Source organism: Sturnira hondurensis, unplaced genomic scaffold, assembly GCF_014824575.4.
Source record: "Sturnira hondurensis isolate 20B ecotype Veracruz unplaced genomic scaffold, ASM1482457v3 Scaffold0006829, whole genome shotgun sequence".
Lineage (NCBI taxonomy): Eukaryota > Metazoa > Chordata > Mammalia > Chiroptera > Phyllostomidae > Sturnira > Sturnira hondurensis.
In genome coordinates, this window is record NW_028079460.1 from 1,010,023 (window position 1) to 1,028,011 (window position 17,989).

Genomic DNA, 17,989 nt, shown 5'->3' on the forward strand with positions numbered 1-17,989 from the left:
CTTTTGCATATGCTGTCCCTTCTGCCTGTGTTAGTGTCCAGCCCCCCACCCCCACCATAGGTGATTGCACTTGTCCTTCAGAATTTAGCATGTCACTTGTTCAGCGACACGCTCCCAGATATCCAGTCTCGGTCTTCTTTGAGGCACCACCCCTCATAACTGCAATTAAGTGACTGGGTGTGCATCAAGTCACGAAGTGTCTTTCTGCCAGGCTGAACACACAGAAAAGGCAAGGGCGGGTTCTGTCCCATGGAAGGCTGCATCCCCAGTGCCTCACAGGTAGTGGTGCTCGGCAGATACTTCCCCATCGCCTCTGACATCTAGGGAGCCAGTGGACTTTGTAGATTCCACCTGTGTCGTGGCCGTTTTCCCCAGCAGCATGTAAGCGCCACTAGGGCAGTGATTTTTGTTTTATTCACTCTTGTTTCCCTAGCACTCAGGAATTCATTAAATGAATATATTCACTCCTTGCATTCCATTTCTAGTGCCCATTCCCTCCATATTTCAGACAAACCCCGATATGACTCCACATTAGACTTCTGTCACAGGGCCCCCTTAGCCAGAGAGCCGAGGTCCCGGGCAGAGGAGCAGAGAGGGGGAGGCAGGCCCCACTGCAGTGACCACCACTTTTGCGTCTCCTCAGCAGGGGACTTGGTGTCTGTGCAGAAGTGTGGGACTACCTCATCACCTCGTTGTATTCTAATTAACGCCCTTTACACAGTATGAAATTCAGGATCTGCCAAATGGCTGCACCGGGGTTTCTTGGGTAAGAGTTAGAGTCAAGTGGCAAGAAAATCTCTCAATAAAGCCTGAGAGAGCGCGTGAGCGAGCAACTTGGCGTGTCCACCTCTGCGAAGAAAAGCCACCAGTTTTAAACACCCCTGTGGCAGAGGGAGGTTTGCAGATATCTTGGGCTCACTTATTCGCTAATTAGCTTCCTACCATGAGTGATAGGAACTCTAAGGAATACAAATATGAGTGGTGCTCAGACTTCAAGTCCTACAGATACCTGGGTGATGATTAAAATACTATAAATAAAAGAAAAGCTTGTCAAGAAATGACTACAGTGTTTTCTGGCTGTGCAGGAGAACCAACCTCATTTCCACTTTTCGCAGTCTTCATAAGCCTGAGCTGAGCAGGATCTGGAAAAACATGGCTGTCTGGAAAGGAGAAACAGAGCTACGCTTTTGGAAGGCCAACTTGGAGTGAAAGAGAAAAAGGAAGGGCATGCCCAGATGAGCCTGCACAGTTCCTGCCCATAAGAGGCAGACAGGCTGGTGGGAACCACAGACAAGATATGTAAGGACTCAGTACAGAACGGCAAATGCTTCGACGGGACAGGGCCATAGAACCGCACTGGAAGCAGTGTTTGTGATGGACACTGTGTGAGCAAATCAGGAAGAGTTTCACTGAGGGGTTGACATGAAGCCAGATCCTCACGTCCAAGAATTCCTTGTTTAGGAATTTGTTGTCCACCATACAAATGAGTAACCAGCCATATCTAATATCTAGCGAAAAGTGGAGGTTGGGATGGTAAATCTCTCTGGGCCCTTTCCAGGACTGGCTCAGGGTTGAAGTGACAGTCCCAAGTGTGTGTGTGTTTTAGGGGGGCAGCAGGGGCATCCGGACCTTTTCTCCAGTGGTGAGACCACCACCACCAACAAAAGCAATCGAGATAGTCGTGATGACGAACCCCTTATGGCCTTACTACATACCCAGAGCTGCTGTGAGTGCTTTTCATGTAGTCAACTCTCATAGGCAAAAATAGGTGGTGGTGTGGGGCCCAGATAGGGGTTCACACATTCAGGCATGGGCTTGCCTGGTTTGAAGCTCCCACTGGTGCTAGATGAAGAAGCATCCACATTTTCTTCTCCACTTGCCCAGATATGAGACACAGGGTCAGAGATAGGGGTGAGGCTCAGAAAAAAGAAAGAAAGTATCAGAGGAAGGTCAGAGAAGGCAGAGTGGGGTAGAAGCACACTAAGTTTGGAGACACACCCAACACACTGCTTGTTATTTGTATATCCTTAGGTCGTCACTCCTTCCCCCAACTTGTAGAACAGAAATAGAAAATGCTCACTTTGCAATGTTGTTTGGGGAGTGGGGGATAAATATTTGCAAGATAACCTGGCTTAGGAAGTGCTCAATAAACGGGAATTCTTACAACAGCCTTTTATGCTACCGACTTGCACAGACACAAAAGTGACATGCAGTTAACTCTTCGTGCTCCCTGAAGGAGACATGTCTCAATCATCTTTTTGTTGTTGTTGTTGGAAGCTAGACATGAAGTATCAGGTAATAGAAACTGAGGTAATTGGGTTTGTTGTTGTTCTTTTTTAAATTTTATTTATCTTTAGAGAGGAAGGGAAGGAGATAAGGAAAGAAGTATCAATGTATGGTTGCCTCTCGTGAGTCCCCTCCTGGGAACTGGCCTGCAACCCAGGCATGTGCCCTGACTGGGAATTGAACCTGCGATCGTGTTGTTCACAGGCCTGCAGTCAATCCACTGAGCTACACCAGCCAGGGCATCAATCTATCTTTAAATACCCAGAGCCCAACTTAACCAAAGAAGGCCCATATCAACTGTCACTGAGTGGATGAAAGAGTAACGCAGCACTGAGCACCAAGGTCGTCTTCCAGCAAAAGGTCACGCAGTTTGGTCCACGTGGAAGAGAAGATGGCAATCTGCCAGTGGCTCAAGTGAGGAGTTGGCACAGCATAACTCATCCGGCCCTACCACAGACTAACACACCTGCCCTAGGCGGAAGAGCGCAGGCTCCGGATCTCGAGAACCTCAGCCGGCTTTGTCCTTTGTGATAGTGCCACCTAGCGAAAGCCCTGGGGCACCGCCGCCTACTTGGGACTACTGAGACAAGGTGTTACAGCCTTTCAAGCTTGGGGGCGAGATTGTGGTCCGCAGGGCCTGTCCACTTCCATTCCACTGCCCATGCTGTCCCTCCCTCAACCTTGTCCAGATCCCGTGGGTCTGATAAGTGCCAAGGGTCAGCTATCGGCTACCCCTCATACATAATTGACCAGCGATCTAGCTATCACACGACCCTTCAGGGCATCGCATCTTTGGGAGTAGGCAGAGCAAACATGACTCGCATGAGGGTCATGGCAGGGATGAGGAAACTAAGGGAAGATGGTTAACACAAGGTCACAAAACGAACTAGCCACAGGGCTGGGACAAGGATCCAAGACTCATGATTCCTTGGCTCCTTCCCCAACCACACGCCCCTCATTCACTGTGAGGACGAAGCCTGCCCACCTCCACAGGGGCAGGGACTTGGGGGCCTTGTGCGAAGGACCAAGGTGGGGGCACAGGATTAAGGCGGCACCGCAGCGACAGCAGCTCCCACTCTTTCTTCACTGCCAACCGAGCGGCCAGGACGCGGGCCACAATGGGGAGAGGCAGGGAACAGGGCCCAGAACAGGAAACGCTGTCCCGCGCGGGTAGCCCCTGGGAGCTCGCGGCGCCGGGTCATGTGGAAGGGGAGGGCAGACGAGGCCGGGCGCACGCACGCAGGCCCGCCGTACGTAAAACACGCGCCGAGGCACCGAGACCCGCGAGGCCAATGCTCCGGGTCACATGTGGAGAGTGGCAGTCGAGAACAAGGGGGCGGGAAAGAAGAAAAGATCACGTGAAGGAGGCCAGAGCGGAGAGGTCACGTGAAGGAGGCCGGAGGCGGGGCTGCGGAGTAGGAGGAGGAGTAGGAGGAGGAGGAGAGGCGCGCGGCTTCCGGCGGCTGGGGGGGGTACGGCGAGCGGAGGGGGGACCCTGTCCCGGAGGTGGCGGCGGCGCCATCTTGGCGAAGGGGGGATCAGGAAGTGCGGACCGCGGCGGCGGCGGCGGCGGCGGCGCGGCGGCGGCGGCGGAGCCCGGAGCGGAGGCCGGAGGCTCCCGGCCCGCCGGCCCCGGAACGGAGCGGAGCGGAGGATGCAGCAGCCGCAGCCGCAGGGGCAGCAGCAGCCGGGGCCGGGGCAGCAGCTGGGGGGCCAGGGGGCGGCGCCGGGGGCCGGGGGCGGCCCAGGCGGGGGCTCGGGGCCGGGGCCCTGCCTGAGGCGGGAGCTGAAGCTGCTCGAGTCCATCTTCCACCGCGGCCACGAGCGCTTCCGCATTGCCAGCGCCTGCCTGGACGAGCTGAGCTGCGAGTTCCTGCTGGCTGGGGCTGGAGGGGCCGGGGCGGGGGCTGCGCCTGGACCGCATCTCCCCGCACGGGGGTCGGTGCCTGGGGATCCCGTCCGCATCCACTGCAACATCACGGTGAGGACCCCCTTGTGTGCGCCTCTCGGGGGGCCCCTTGTCAGGGACTCGGGATCACCCCACAAGGCTTTTTGATCTCAGAAGAGCTGGGAGGCCGAATCCCCTCTTGGGGCTCGCTCCTTTTCTCCAGGTTACATTTGTTTCTGCCGCTTGAGGTTCAGCCGAGCACCCGGAATCTCTACCATTGATCCTTAATAGTGAGAGACACCCGACATATGGCGCCCCCACTACCCCTTCCCACTGACCCACCCACACCCCAAGGTTCACGATTTGGGGTGCTCCGCCACTTTACCTTGCCACCTCCGAATGCCCTTTTCTTCCCCCTCACTCTCATCTCAAGGTTCAGGCCTCTGCACTGACCTCAGCTGGAACGACTTGGCTGGGAACTCTGCACATTTCAGCGATGCCCCCTTCTCAGTAGTACCTTTAACTTAGGACGTTGCCACCTGTGGGATCCCTGCCCAGGCGTCTTTCACGCAGCCCCTCTTTGCTCTCTGAATTTCACCAAGTGGTAGTTTGTAGTACCCTGGCTCTTCTCCCTTTCCTTTGGATCCCCTTTTATTCTGGTGTAACCTCTAACTCTCCTTTGCCCCAGCTGGTAGCAGATCTGCCACTCCCCTCCTGTTCCCTGTGGGTTTCCAGTTGTCCTGGGTTGTTTGTTGCCTTTCCCAGTAATGGTGGTTGGCATGTCTGAGGCTGTCCCATTCTAAACAGTAACAGTTCCTTTTCTCCTCAGTGAACATCGTTCCCCCCAGGCATGCTGGACTCGGAGACGCTTACATGTCTCCTGCCCGGTCCACCCTCATATGTCCCTTGAAGACAGTTGGCCTCTGGTACCCCAGGAAGATCTGATACTGTGTGGTACAGCCCTTAGAGTGGCTGGCGCTAACCACTGCGGTAGCGTTCGCCCAGCTGGAGCACTGGTTCCGGAGCCAGGGGCCAGTCCTTTATCCAGGGAGGCAGACTGCAAACGGGAGTAGTCTGGGGAAACAGGCTTGAGAGTTGCCTAGTACTTTGGGGCCCGAATTCATTTTACCTGGTTCTTGTTTTCTATCCCTTTCCTCCATCAAACCAGGTCAAGTTTTGGTGAGGCAGGCCTCAGCTGGGGTGCGGTGGCACCCCACCAAAAGTCAGGTGTCTCACTTTTTCTCTTTCTTCCATCCCCATTCCACCACCTTTTTTCTTACTAAAGTAGAAAGTTAAGATTGGAGGACTAGGTGTGGCTTGGGCATCTTTGTTTTCCTTCAACATTGAGGGTTAGAACCCTGGCAGAGCTAAAACCCCCAGTAAAGGTGGATATAGTTTCCTTGGCATATGTAGAAACCTCAGGAGTTAATTTTGTTCCTAAATGAAGTTTCTAATTCCTTAAGGGTAGGTTTGCCCCATTCTAGCTGCCCTTCCAGTTGCCAGAGGCCATCCACTATCTTTGTTTCAGAAAGGAAGTTAATTTAGAAGGTTCTCAGACTCTGTGGCCCCTGTAAAGGAAGCTTGGTCTGAACTGGTTCCCTCTGTTTAGGCAGAGGGGGAGTCTGGTCTGGCTGCATTTGGCACCATGGCTCAGGAATGCTGGGAATGTTAGCAGCGTCGGTTTCTTTCTTCCAGCCTGCCATGTGGAGCCCTACAGCTACGCCTGGACGAAGAGGGTGGCAGGTTCCCAAGGGAGAGGTGGGGAGAACTGGCCTTTGAGGGGTCCTGCAGGGTGTGGAAATTCTTCCTGCTACCTTTTTACTTTTAGGTTCTGCAGATACGATCTAGTCTTTAATCCCTCCTTTCCTAGCTAAACCGAAAGTGATCTCTTTTTCACATCAGTGTGATTGTGGCGAGGTGATCCATTCCTCTTCTCATGGTCTAGGTAGGATCTGTTGGAAAGCTGCTTGGTTAGATACTGACCTGCTGAGCTGGGCTTTTATGAACTGGGAGAAGAGCAGAGAGGGACTAATTTTGGGGAGCAGAGGGAAAGCAAAATGTAGCTTTTCCCACAGCCGCCCACCTTGACTGTTCTCCCTGCTCTTTTCCCATTAGGAGTCATACCCTGCTGTGCCCCCAATCTGGTCGGTGGAGTCTGATGACCCTAACTTGGCTGCTGTATTGGAGAGGCTGGTGGACATAAAGAAAGGGAATACTCTGGTGAGGGGCCAGGGTGTTGAGGTGGGGCCCATGTCTTGAAGACAACCTGTGAAAGCGGGTATGTCTGGAAAGTGGGTGGTACAGTAGGCTGCACTTTGGAGGCAGACTTCTTAGGGGATTTGCTTACTGAAGCCAGAGAGACACCCGCACCCATCCCAGGACTGGCCCAGTAAACTATCCCCACAACTACACGGTCCATCAGGGTTAGGGAACCAGGTACCAATTTGGGGTCTGAGCTAAGAGTTCGTTCATGTTACCTGTCCAGATTGGGGTGGGGAAGGAGTATTTGATGTCACTGTGGTCCCCTCCCCCCAGCTACTGCAGCATCTGAAGAGGATCATCTCTGACCTGTGTAAACTCTATAACCTCCCTCAACATCCAGATGTGGAGATGCTGGATCAGCCCTTGCCGGCAGAGCAGGTGAGCACCTGAGGAGCTCTGGCCTCGGCAGCTACCTCAGACAGCGCTTGTGTAGACTGAGACAAACCTGCAATAGCTTCTCTCCACCCCAGCCCACTCCCAGCACACACATATTGTGACTCTTGGCCTCTTCTGCAGGTGGGACTCTAGCTTGAATGGGACCCTGATAGGAGTGCTTCCTATTAGAACTTAACTCGTGTGGGCAGTATCCCTCATGTGGAGAGGAAGGGGCAGACTTTTACCAGTAGCAGTTGGAGACCGTTGGGATCTCAGGCCCCTTGTTAAAAACCAAGAAGGCAGTATCAGTCTAAAGACAATTGAGTAAAGGAGACGCATTCTTAACGGAAATTAAACTGGGATTGGTGAGGTGGGTGACAGAAACAGCCATTTTGTTGCTTTTATTCTTTGGCATAGTAAAGTCATTGCCTGGGCTGTTGCGTCCACTCAGATGTGGCTGGTGGAGAGGCTGGCAGCATTATGGACAGGCACATAGCTTCTAGACCTGGAGGCTCAGGGGAGTCCGTCAGAGGTTGCATTCTGGGAAGCCACCAGGGCTCTGATCTCCCACCTTTCCTTTCCCTACTGCAGTGCACGCAGGAAGACGTGTCTTCAGAAGATGAAGATGAAGAGATGCCTGAGGTAGGCTTGCCACTTGAGGCGGCAATGGCTGGAAGCTCTTTTGGTCAGCAGCACTGAGCACCCACAGTACACGAGCTCCAGTCTAGAATGTGGGAGAGAAAAATGCCAAAGGAGTCAAGACAGATTTGTTGACTTGGAGGAATGGCCAGTGTGATAGAGGAGACAGGTCACCCACATCCAACCATTGAAGACAGTCAAGTGCAGATCTGCTTACACCAAACAGCAACAAAGTAACTTCAGACATCTACTATATAGTTGTCTTGGAGATTAAATAAGGCATTGCACATAAAATGTTTCATGCAGTATTTAAGTGCCAGTTTATCTGATACATTGTCTAAAAAGATACTTTTATAGAGTGTAACATTACAATTAAAAACTTGAGCTTCAGAGCCAGGCAGAATTTGATTCACATTTTAGCTCTGCTAAGAGATGTCTGACATTGAATGAACCTCACTAGACCTCAGCTTCCTCATCTGTAAAATGGGGGCAATGACAACATAATGGCATGGTGGTTATAAGAATCAACTGAGCTACTGTGTATAGCACTTAGTACAGTACCCAGCATTCGATAGACATTGGCTGATACAATATTGAGTCAGCATTACCATGTTCTGCTAGAGTTAGGACATCACTGATCACTTTGTGTCCTTGAATTGGATTAACGTTCCAGGTTCTGTAACTTAATTATTAAGGTCTTAAGACACATGAAGGACTTGTGATACATGAAACTCCTGTCAGACAGTAGAGCATCCTCTGTGCCATCCCTTCAGCGTCTAACAGAGGGTTCGAATCCTGAATATGGGCTCTTCTCCCATGCACAGTGAACTGCTTACTCAGAGCAGGGTGAATAAGGGGCTGATTTTGTTCTTGACCTCTACCATCTCCCTTTCTGGACCTCCTTCCTCATTTCCCTCCCGGCACTGGGTGCTTCTGTGTATCTGGCACCGGTTCGTGCACCTAGGAGGGCATGAGGTTTCTCATGCAGTTTCTCCTTTAGACCTGGAGTCCTGAGAACTCCTGTGTACAAGTCACCTGGTGAAACATGAGCCTTGAGTCATAGTGTCAGCGCAAAGTCATTCTAGGAATTAAGAGCTGCAGCTGCCAAGGGAGAGTTTTAGAAACAGCAGTCATTCTGGGAAATAAGAGGACTGAGTCCGCCCTGCTTGCTTTCCCTAGGTCCTTGAGTACTTCTGCTGAGAAATGAATGGGAGGGGAGATTGGCCTTGTGCTTTAGATCGTGGAGGGAATGGGGCTGGAAATTGTTGTAGAAACAGAAAGGGCGCTGTACTCCGCAGCCTCCTAGATAGAGCGCTGTTCCTTAACTTGCAGCTCTAGACCAAGTAGGACTGGGAAGGTGATGGCCCCTCTCCACAGCCTGTGTCGGTGTCTTTTCTCCTCTGTCCCACTCCATACCTCCCCCAGGACACAGAAGACCTAGATCACTATGAAATGAAAGAGGAAGAACCAGCTGAGGGTAAGAAATCTGAAGATGATGGCATCGGAAAAGAAAACTTGGCCATACTAGAGAAAATTAAAAAGAACCAGAGGCAAGATTACTTAAATGTACGTATCTTCTAGGGAGAGGCTGGGCCTGGGGGTTGGTGGGTACAGGCTAGAAGGTGGTAGGCCATTGCATGTCATCAGTCTTGGGAGCAGATTCCTTTTTGGGGTGTTACAGGTGTGCCTGATCCTTGGTTAAATCCTGAGCAAGCCGCCAGGCTGCCCCTGAGGTCTAGAGTGTTTACACACCTGACCATGAGCTGTGTCTGTCTTCCCTCCCTTGCAGGGGGCAGTGTCTGGCTCGGTGCAGGCCACTGACCGGCTGATGAAGGAGCTCAGGGATATATACCGATCACAGAGTTTCAAAGGTGGTGAGTTGACCTTAGGGAGGGGCCTGAACAGAAGCTTTCATAAGGAAGGATATGGTGGTCAGGGCCCCAAGAGGTTTGGGGTACACAAATGGTTATGGACTTTCCAGGCCAGAATGGAGCTCCTGAAGCCAGTGGCTTATTCTGGCTGCATGTCCATCACTGGTGAACCTGGAGCCTTTCATAGTTTTTCGACTCAGCTTGGGAGAGGGGTCCACAACCTGGACCATCCTAATAACACCTGTCTTCTTCCTGCCTTCCAGGAAACTATGCAGTCGAACTCGTGAATGACAGTCTGTATGATTGGAACGTCAAACTCCTCAAGTGAGTGGGGCCTGGGACTGGGAAGGAGGTTGAGGCTAGCATGAGTGGGGCCTCGTGCTGGGAGTCTCTGGGGCAGTCCCAGGAGCTTGTTGGGCAAGGGTGCCAGGAGCCGGTGGAACAGTGCTTTGCCCCTCAGCTGTGAGCCATGGGGAGGGGAAGCTGCCCTGAGGCTCCTGAGTGGGGATCAGGAGTCCGAGCCCAGGCTCACTGTCCCACAGAGTTGACCAGGATAGCGCTTTGCACAACGATCTCCAGATCCTCAAAGAGAAAGAAGGCGCAGACTTCATCCTACTTAATTTCTCCTTTAAAGTAAGACTGTTTCCCTTCCTGCCCCTCCCTCCTTGGCCTGGACCTCCGCCTCCGCCTCCCAGTCCTGTGGTGGGTACTGGCCTCCCCTCCCTAACCGTCGCCCTTGTCTCTCTCACAGGATAACTTTCCCTTTGACCCACCATTCGTCAGGGTTGTGTCTCCAGTCCTCTCTGGAGGGTGAGTGACTGAGGGCAGCTCCTACGACGGAGGGTGAGAAGGGGGCGTGGAGCTTTTGCCAGGCGCAGCTGACTAACCTCTCTTCTGCAGGTATGTTCTGGGCGGAGGCGCCATCTGCATGGAACTTCTCACCAAACAGGTGAGCCCGTCTCCTGCTCTGGGCCAGGCTGGCATGGGCAGGGTTCAGCTGAGCTTTACCACACCCCCCGTTGGCTGGGTGATGGGCATAATGTGGCCCTTTCACTCTGCCAGCGGAGCCTGCACCCACTGACCTGGGCAAACAGGCGGTGGCTTTTCTGGGAGGGAAGGGCAAGGCCCTTCCACAGAGGCAGGTCCTTGCTAGAGAACAAGGACAAGGTTTCTGGGAACTCTCCTGACTCGTTCGCTTCGCCGCTCGTTCCCCAGGGCTGGAGCAGTGCCTACTCGATAGAGTCCGTGATCATGCAGATCAGTGCCACACTGGTGAAGGGGAAAGCACGGGTGCAGTTCGGAGCCAACAAAGTAAGGGACTGGGAGCCCGGGGCGGCCGCTGGCCGGCCAGAGCCAGACACAGTTTGGGCCAGTCGCGGGCCAAGGCTTCCTTCTCTCAGGCCAAGAGGATAATCCCTCTGGGCTGATGGCACTGTACAAGTGGGCCTAGGACATCCTCAGTGGGAACAGGAGCCATGGCCTGAGGGCCCTCATGAGATTTTGGGGAGGTCACAGGTCTAGAAAGGGAAGGCTATGGGATTGCACCTAAAAGGGCCCTCCAGGTAAAAAGCACTTAGTATAACAGAGCGTAAGGTCAGGGAGGAGGACTCCTGGGACGGTGGGTGGGAGCCTGGGGAAGGTAAAGGACAGCATGGCCACAGCTGGCCGGGGCCTGATCTGTTGGCTTCCTCCCCAGTCTCAGTACAGTCTGACAAGAGCACAGCAGTCCTACAAGTCCTTGGTGCAGATCCACGAAAAAAACGGTGAGGCTGGAGCCAGGATTCAAGATTCGGACACTTGGAAGGCCTGAGGTTTTCACTTTCGGCTAAATAGCAAGAACCCCGTTTTGGTTTCTGAGCCTTTACCACCCATTAACACAACACCTGCCCCTGTTCTCCCAAGAAGGGCTGGAGGTGGCTATGTCCACAGCCTCTTCTCCCAGAAAAGCACCAGTGATCATTCCACGAGTGGACGTGGTGCTGCCCCCTTTCCTGACCACCCTCTGAGAAAGCTCACCTCACTCTTCTGTTGTCGCAGGTTGGGCACATTACTCTCCCCTTCCTTATGACCTCCAGGCAGGCAGTTTCTCAGCTTCCCACACCTCTCCCCACGCGTTGGGGAGCCCTTCTGAGGCCCTTTCCACCTGTAATCCTGGAGGTGTCTTCCGGGAGCAGGGAGCTGGGACGTGAGCCTCCACCTCATGTTCTGTTGGGTTTCTTTGCAGGATGGTACACACCCCCAAAGGAAGATGGCTAACCCCGGAGTGTCGTCCCCTCCCTCCTTCCCCAGGCACCACTGGACCAATTACCTTTGAATGCTGTATTTGGATCTTACGCTGCCTCTGTGGTTCCCTCCCTCATTTTTCCTGGACGTAATAGCTCTGCCTATTGCAGGACAATGATGGCTATTCTAAACGCTATGGAAAAACACAAACCCAGAACTGTTCAAGTACTCAAGACTGACTTAACAGACCAACCAACCACCTGGCTGGAACCCTTGCTAGCAGGCGTTCTTATAAAAGAAACTTTCGAGCCTCCTTATACTGCTGGAAACTCAGCTGTGCTCCAGACTAGAGCCTCCTTACCTATGCTATGGATTTTTAATTTATTTTCTCTTATTTCATGTACACTGCTTTTTTTGGTTACAGTGTATGATGGATGTGTATGAAAAAAATGTATCTTTGGGAAAACAATTACAGTTTGTTAATTTGAAGATGCTGGTCTTGACTCATCTTTATTTTTACTCCCGCATCCCACCCCACCCCCATCCCCTGAACTATTTGGGTGGTGGGGGAGGGGTAGAGATGAGAGGCTGGACTTCACTGCTGGAGCCAGAGAAAGGTGGAGCTGAAGCACACGCCCGGAGCTCAGAGTTCTTCCGAAGGCCCCTGGAGTGACCAGCATTTGTCCCCCGTGGCATGCAGAGCCTGGCCTGCTGAACCAGTGTAGTGGGCTGAAACGATGACCTTAATTCTTGGGACTATTTTTCTCTTTTAGTCACAGATGTTTTCATATGTCTAAGAAAAAGAAAATTGGGAAAGTGCTTAAGAGGCTGTTTCACCGAATTGCTTCTAACTGCATTGAGTGTAGACTGGGCCCCGTCTCAGTGCATCCACGGTCTCACTGGTCTAGCAATGCACTGTGCGCGCCATGACGGCTGACTGAGAAGGGCTCCTAGCTAGTGCTGAAGGGTGTTCCTTGGTGGCTCCTCTGCTCACCCTCCTGTCTCCTGCTTTGCTTGGTGTCCTAAGAGCAAACAGGCATAACTGAAATTGTTCAGCTTGAGGAGTTGTGGATTCTTTCAAGCCACTCCTGTCAGGTGGGTCCTCTGGGAAGGTTAGCTGTCAGGGGTCGTTGTATATACCTGTGTCCTCACCCCAGGCTCTGGGAACCGCTGGGGAAGGGGAGCATGAGGTGGAGAGTCTGCCAAGCTAGAACCGTCGGTGCTGTGTTGTCTGGACGCACTGTTTAAAAACTCTGGGCGTCACGATGGCTGTGAGGGACACGTGCCACCTGCCTCCCCTGGTCAGGGAGCTTGCTTTGGGGTTGACACAGGCTCTAGGGACAGACTGCTTACAAACTGGGTGATGACTGCAGTGACAAAAGGTAGGGATGGCTAAGTGAAGATGCTAGCCTCAGCCCAGACTTGAGATGGCTGCCTGGGAACCTGTAGGATGTCAGGAGTCCCGTGCTGCTTTGTTTTAACATTGGTCATTCCCCCACCTTCTTTGAAGGGATTAATGTCTTGCTGCTTCAGGTGGAGAGAGTCCAACAGTCCCCCTCAATGCTGCTCTCTCTACCCACACCCACCTGACATGGGTGCTACAAAATGCTAAGGTTTAGACACAGTGGGGACCCCAGAGCTGAAATCTGGTTTTCAAGGCCTCTGTGGCTTTCTTCTGAACTTATCACCAGCCTTGGCTGAAATGTAGATTGTGTTTTTAGTAATGTGTACTGTGAGCTGTCCTCTGTATAATGTATTTTGTAATGTATTTTTCTCATCTACCAAAGGATGAAACAAATAAAATTATTTAAATAGTTTGGCTCTAATCAGATTTTTTAAAAGAAATAATGGGGTCCACATTCCCCCGCCATGAGGGTAGCACCAGCCCCTGTAAGTTGTCTGCCGGCTCCCAGAGAACTCTGGTCACACCTCACGTTCCCTCTATGACCTTACGTGCAAAAGGTCTCTAATGAAGTCACGAATCTTAGAAGAATCAACACTGCCGTATCATCCTGAATCAAGTTTCTCCTGAGAAGGCAAGGATATAGGCAACAACCTCCTTTAGGTCAGTACCCTACCCCTCAGTGTGAATGAATCTAGTCCCAGGCAGGGCTGCCCCAGGCCACAGCCCACACCAGCGCCAAGCGCACGCCGGAGACACCGGCACGCAAAACACGCGGCAGCTTTGCCTTGCTGCGGCTAGGGGAGGGGTGGCTCCTCAGGGATCAGCCACCGCACACTCATGAGACAGGCCAACTGCGTTCACCAGGCAGTGGCTCACTGAGTAAAGTTGCCCACCGGATTCCGCAATGGAATGCCAGGGAAGTTAAGCAGTGGGCCGCTGCATTCTCCAGACTTTGTTAGTGCAATTTATATCATGCTCTGGGGGTGCAAAAAGGAGAAAAGAAACACATGGCCCCCAAAACTTTCAGTATAAGCTTCCTAAGTTTAATTCAAATGTCCGTGCTCAGTGGGGACTGAAGACACAGGACAAACTGAGAGACCTCACTTTTCTGAGAGCTGAGCTGACAGTACAGGCCAGTGGGCATCAAAGCAGTCTTGGGCACTGGTGTGGCCTCTTTCACTCTCAAAGCCTCAAGAATGGAAGGGGGAGCCCTGGCTGGGTGGCCCAGTTGGTTGGAGCCTCGCCCCACATACCAAAAGGTTGCAGGTTTGATCCCCACTTGGGGCACATATGGGAGACAACCAATGGATGTTACTCTCACATCCATGTCTCTCCCTCCCCTTCTCTCTTTCTCTTCCTTTCCTCACCCTCCCCTCTTCCCTTCCTTCCTCTGGTGAGGATTTGAAAAGACAAAAAGAATGGAAGGGGACAACAGGACAGGAGAGCAGAACATGGACAGAATGGGAAGGGGCTGACCCTAGCCACGTCATTCAAGTTTTTTAAACTCTTCAAACTTCAGGATGTGCGAATGGAAGAGAAAGTCTCAGTGGGAAGGACGGAGCACCCCCAGCCAACCCACCCAAAACTTTGGATAATTTCCGTTTGTTTTGCAGAAGGCGAATTCCAGGTGACTCCACAGGTCCAGGCCTTGGCAGTGGCCTGTGCCTGAGACCCCGAGGATGGGAGGGTAAGGAGAAGGCTGAGTTAAATACAGGAGCAGTTACCTCCAAGTTCAAAGCACCAGTGATTTTCCCTTTGAGGATGCGATGGATCACCTGTTTGGAACTCAAAATGCCTGAAAAACAAAACAACAACGAAAGGCTGGTGGCGAGGGTCAGGCAGGCGGAGCAAGCGGGGGAAGTGGGAGGCCAGAGCTGTGGGAAACTGCTCTGGCTGCAGACCAGCCCCCAAGGCAGGTCTCTGCCAGTCACCGCTAACTCCCTGCTGCCGGGATGAAATGAGGTAAACGCTGGAGGGGGAGGGGGTTGCAGGAGCATGTAAAGGGAGGTGACATTACCACTGGTGCTGGAACAATTACATGGACCTGGCACTTCACATTCTCTGCTCCCCAACTCTGCTCTGAGCAGTCACGTGGGAGAGACAGACGTTAGCAGTAGAGGTCCGTTCACCACGATGAGCGGGCGTTCTTACACACTGGCATGAGGCAGGGCAGGCGGCTGGTCAAAATGTCCTGCCCTCTGCCGAACTCTGGGACCGTCCGCGTGCGTGGAACTGGCCGTATGAAAAGTCACACCTCGTTGCCATCCCCAGTCATTTCCTGGCTGCGAGAGGTGAGGAAGTTCCTTTCTCTCCGAGCCTTACTTCCCTCATGCCCACAGAGAGGACTGCACACCCACTGCCTGACCCCTTGGGGCCATCTCCAAGTCCACGTGGGAGCTGAGCACACCCCGCATCTGGAGTCGGCGCTCTGGCCTCTCTGGCGGGCTGGAAGCCGCTCTTTGGGGCAGGGGTAGCCTCTACTATGGGCCACCCCCTAACACCCAAGCAGTCAGGTGCAGCCTGCCTCAAACTCCAGAGCCCTGGCTGCCGGCCTGTCACTCCGCAGGCTGGGCAGCAGGGCCCTCTTCATGCAATGACATACGATGACCTGTGGGTGGCGCCCCTGACCAGGAGGCATCATTCCCCTCAGCCTCATGGGCCTTGGGCCTGCAATTTGGGAGTGTTTGTGTCTGTGTATCTATCTTCACCTCTGCTTCTCCTCCTGCTCTCCCAAAGCGCTCTTTCATCCTTTCACAGCCCTCCCCCCCAATCTTGAGAAGGAGCGGAGTAAATACGGGGCCCCTCCATTCATTTGGAAGGTGTGGAATCAGAGGCCCCAGCAGGTGTCTCCAGCGCAGCCTCTGGACAGCACCTGGGGCCCACAGAGCCCAGGTGTGAAAACTAATATTCCAGAGGCAGCTTTGTGAGGGGCAGATGCTGAAAACCGAGGAAAGATTAAACAAATGGGGGTGGAAGGACACCCTGAGGGCCCTGGCTGCCCCGCACCATGCCCCACTGAAATCCTAGAGGCGGGCACAGCACCTTCCACCCCTGACCCTCAGGAGGAGGTCGGAGGACATCTCACCTTTCTCCAGAGTGAATGGCTGGGTCCAAAGTTGTCACTATCCAGGATGCACAGGGGCTCTACCGGGATGGCAGCTGCCTGGCCAAAATCGATGACCACGACCACAGCCTGGGTATCCGCCGTGTCCACTACCCAGCACCTGGCCAGAGGGAGGAAGGGAAAGGAGGGCTGTCCCACCTGGCATCGTACACAGTGGTCCTTGACAAAGAAGGCTAAAGGCCAAGGCTGACAGGAGCAGAGGGCTCCCTTTGCTTCTCCTCTTCCTCAGGCAGGGAAGTGGTAACAATCGGAGATCTGGAGAGAGGAAGCAGCAGGAAGAAACCAGAGTCAAACGTGGGGACAGGAAAGGCGTGGCTCTGTCCACTGGCCCCTCTTACCGCATCCATCCCTGCCTGGCACATACCTGTTCCAGGCCCACCCATAACTGCCCGCGTGGTGCTCGGCCAGACGGGGTCCCATGCTGCACGGCTGCGCCATGCAGCCTCGGCCAGGGTGCTGAGCAGCACCTGCACGTTCTGGTGCAGAGTCTACGGGTGGCACACGGGCCTCACTGCCTGCGGCACATCACACAGCTGTCTCTGCAGACATCACCTGTTACGCCAGCACCACTCATCTGCCCCAAGGGAGCCACAGGTATGAGGTGGGAGAGAGACACGGAACCCAGGGATCACACTATGGTCACTCTCCAGTCCGCTGCTGACTGGCCCCAGGAAGGCTCTGTAAGAAGACACCAAAACCAATAGTGCCACCAACAAGCCCATACCTCCACGATGTCCTCAGGCCCAGAAGAACAGGGCCTGAGGACAACACTGGTCACCAGCAGCCCCGCCTCGCTGCCAGTGGGTGGCCAGCCAGCTCTACTCCTGGGAGCCTTCCCTCAGAAGCAGCACCAGGAAGGGTCCTTTGGGGGAAAGGCAGGGGAACATGGGTGCGGGATAAATGAGAGCGCAGCCTGACCAACACTAGTCCTGGAGGACACAGGGTGGGTCCAGACGGGACAGTCACCCTGAGCAGGAGGACTGTCAGGCCCACCTCCGGGGGGGGGGCACCCAAGTGCATGATGCAGAACAAAGGCAGCACCATGCCAGGAGGGACAGGGTGCGTTTGGGAAGGGGTGTCCCGGAGATGGGCCGGAGCCCTCACGGGGCTGGTTCTGAGCCTGCTGGCCACTTCAGGAGCCTCTATGTGATGCAGCTTTGGACCATCCAAAAGCCAGGTCAATCTCCCTTCCCGCGGCTAATATCTGCCAAACCGCATCCTCCCGCTCCACCAACGTCATCACCCAAGTCCAACATATGGCCTGCAAGGCAAACCTGCTGCTTTGAATACACAAACACCACTCATCTCACAGCATTTCAAGTTGGACAGAGTATCCTGGCATCCCTGACATTAAGAATCATGGCCACTGTCACAGCAGGAGACATGGCAGACACGATGATCTCATTGCACCCAGGGTGGGGGACAGTCACAGGCCTTCACTGTCTGAAAGTGGAAACAGCCCTGGCTGGTGTGGCTCAGTCGACTGGAGCATCACCTCATAGACCAGAAGGCCACGGGTTTGATTCCTGGTCAGGGCACATGCCTGGGTTGTGCATTCGGTCCTCGGTTGGGGCGCCTATGAGAGACAACTGATCAATGTTCTCTCTTTTTTTTTCCCAATTTTTTATTTAATTATTTTTCAAGTACAGTTTTCTGTCTATTACTCCCATCCCATCCCACCCCCCTCAATGTTCTCTCTTGAATGAATATTTCTCTCCTTCTCTCTTTCCCTCCCTCCCACTTCCTAAAATCAACAAGCATGTCATGTCCTCCAGTGAGGATAGATAAATAAATAAATACTGAAACAGATTTTCTTAGGTCACTGTGGGTCTGGTGCAGGAGTTCCTGAAAACTTCATTCCCCCCCTGCCCCACCCTCTAGGGACCGAATGATGCTTGTAGTCACCATCTGCCCTG

General features: G+C 53.4%; 1 protein-coding gene across 2 annotated transcripts; it reads left to right on the forward strand.

Annotated features, from left to right (window-relative positions):
- The first annotated feature begins 3,808 nt into the window (after positions 1-3,808).
- UBE2Q1 (ubiquitin conjugating enzyme E2 Q1) lies at positions 3,809-12,033 on the forward strand. 2 transcript variants are annotated; one of them, XM_037050645.1, is made up of 13 exons: positions 3,809-4,267; positions 6,290-6,394; positions 6,710-6,814; positions 7,403-7,453; positions 8,876-9,016; positions 9,240-9,324; positions 9,585-9,645; positions 9,864-9,954; positions 10,073-10,131; positions 10,222-10,270; positions 10,537-10,632; positions 11,018-11,084; positions 11,546-12,033. In XM_037050645.1, the coding sequence occupies exons 1-13, from the start codon at positions 3,941-3,943 to the stop codon at positions 11,575-11,577; spliced, it is 1,269 nt and encodes a 422-aa protein (XP_036906540.1). In that variant the 5' UTR covers positions 3,809-3,940; the 3' UTR covers positions 11,578-12,033. The 2 variants fall into 2 exon arrangements, with proteins under 2 accessions (XP_036906540.1, XP_036906541.1); XM_037050646.1 differs by lacking the exon at positions 3,809-4,267 and adding an exon at positions 4,594-5,932.
- Positions 12,034-17,989: the final 5,956 nt, after the last annotated feature.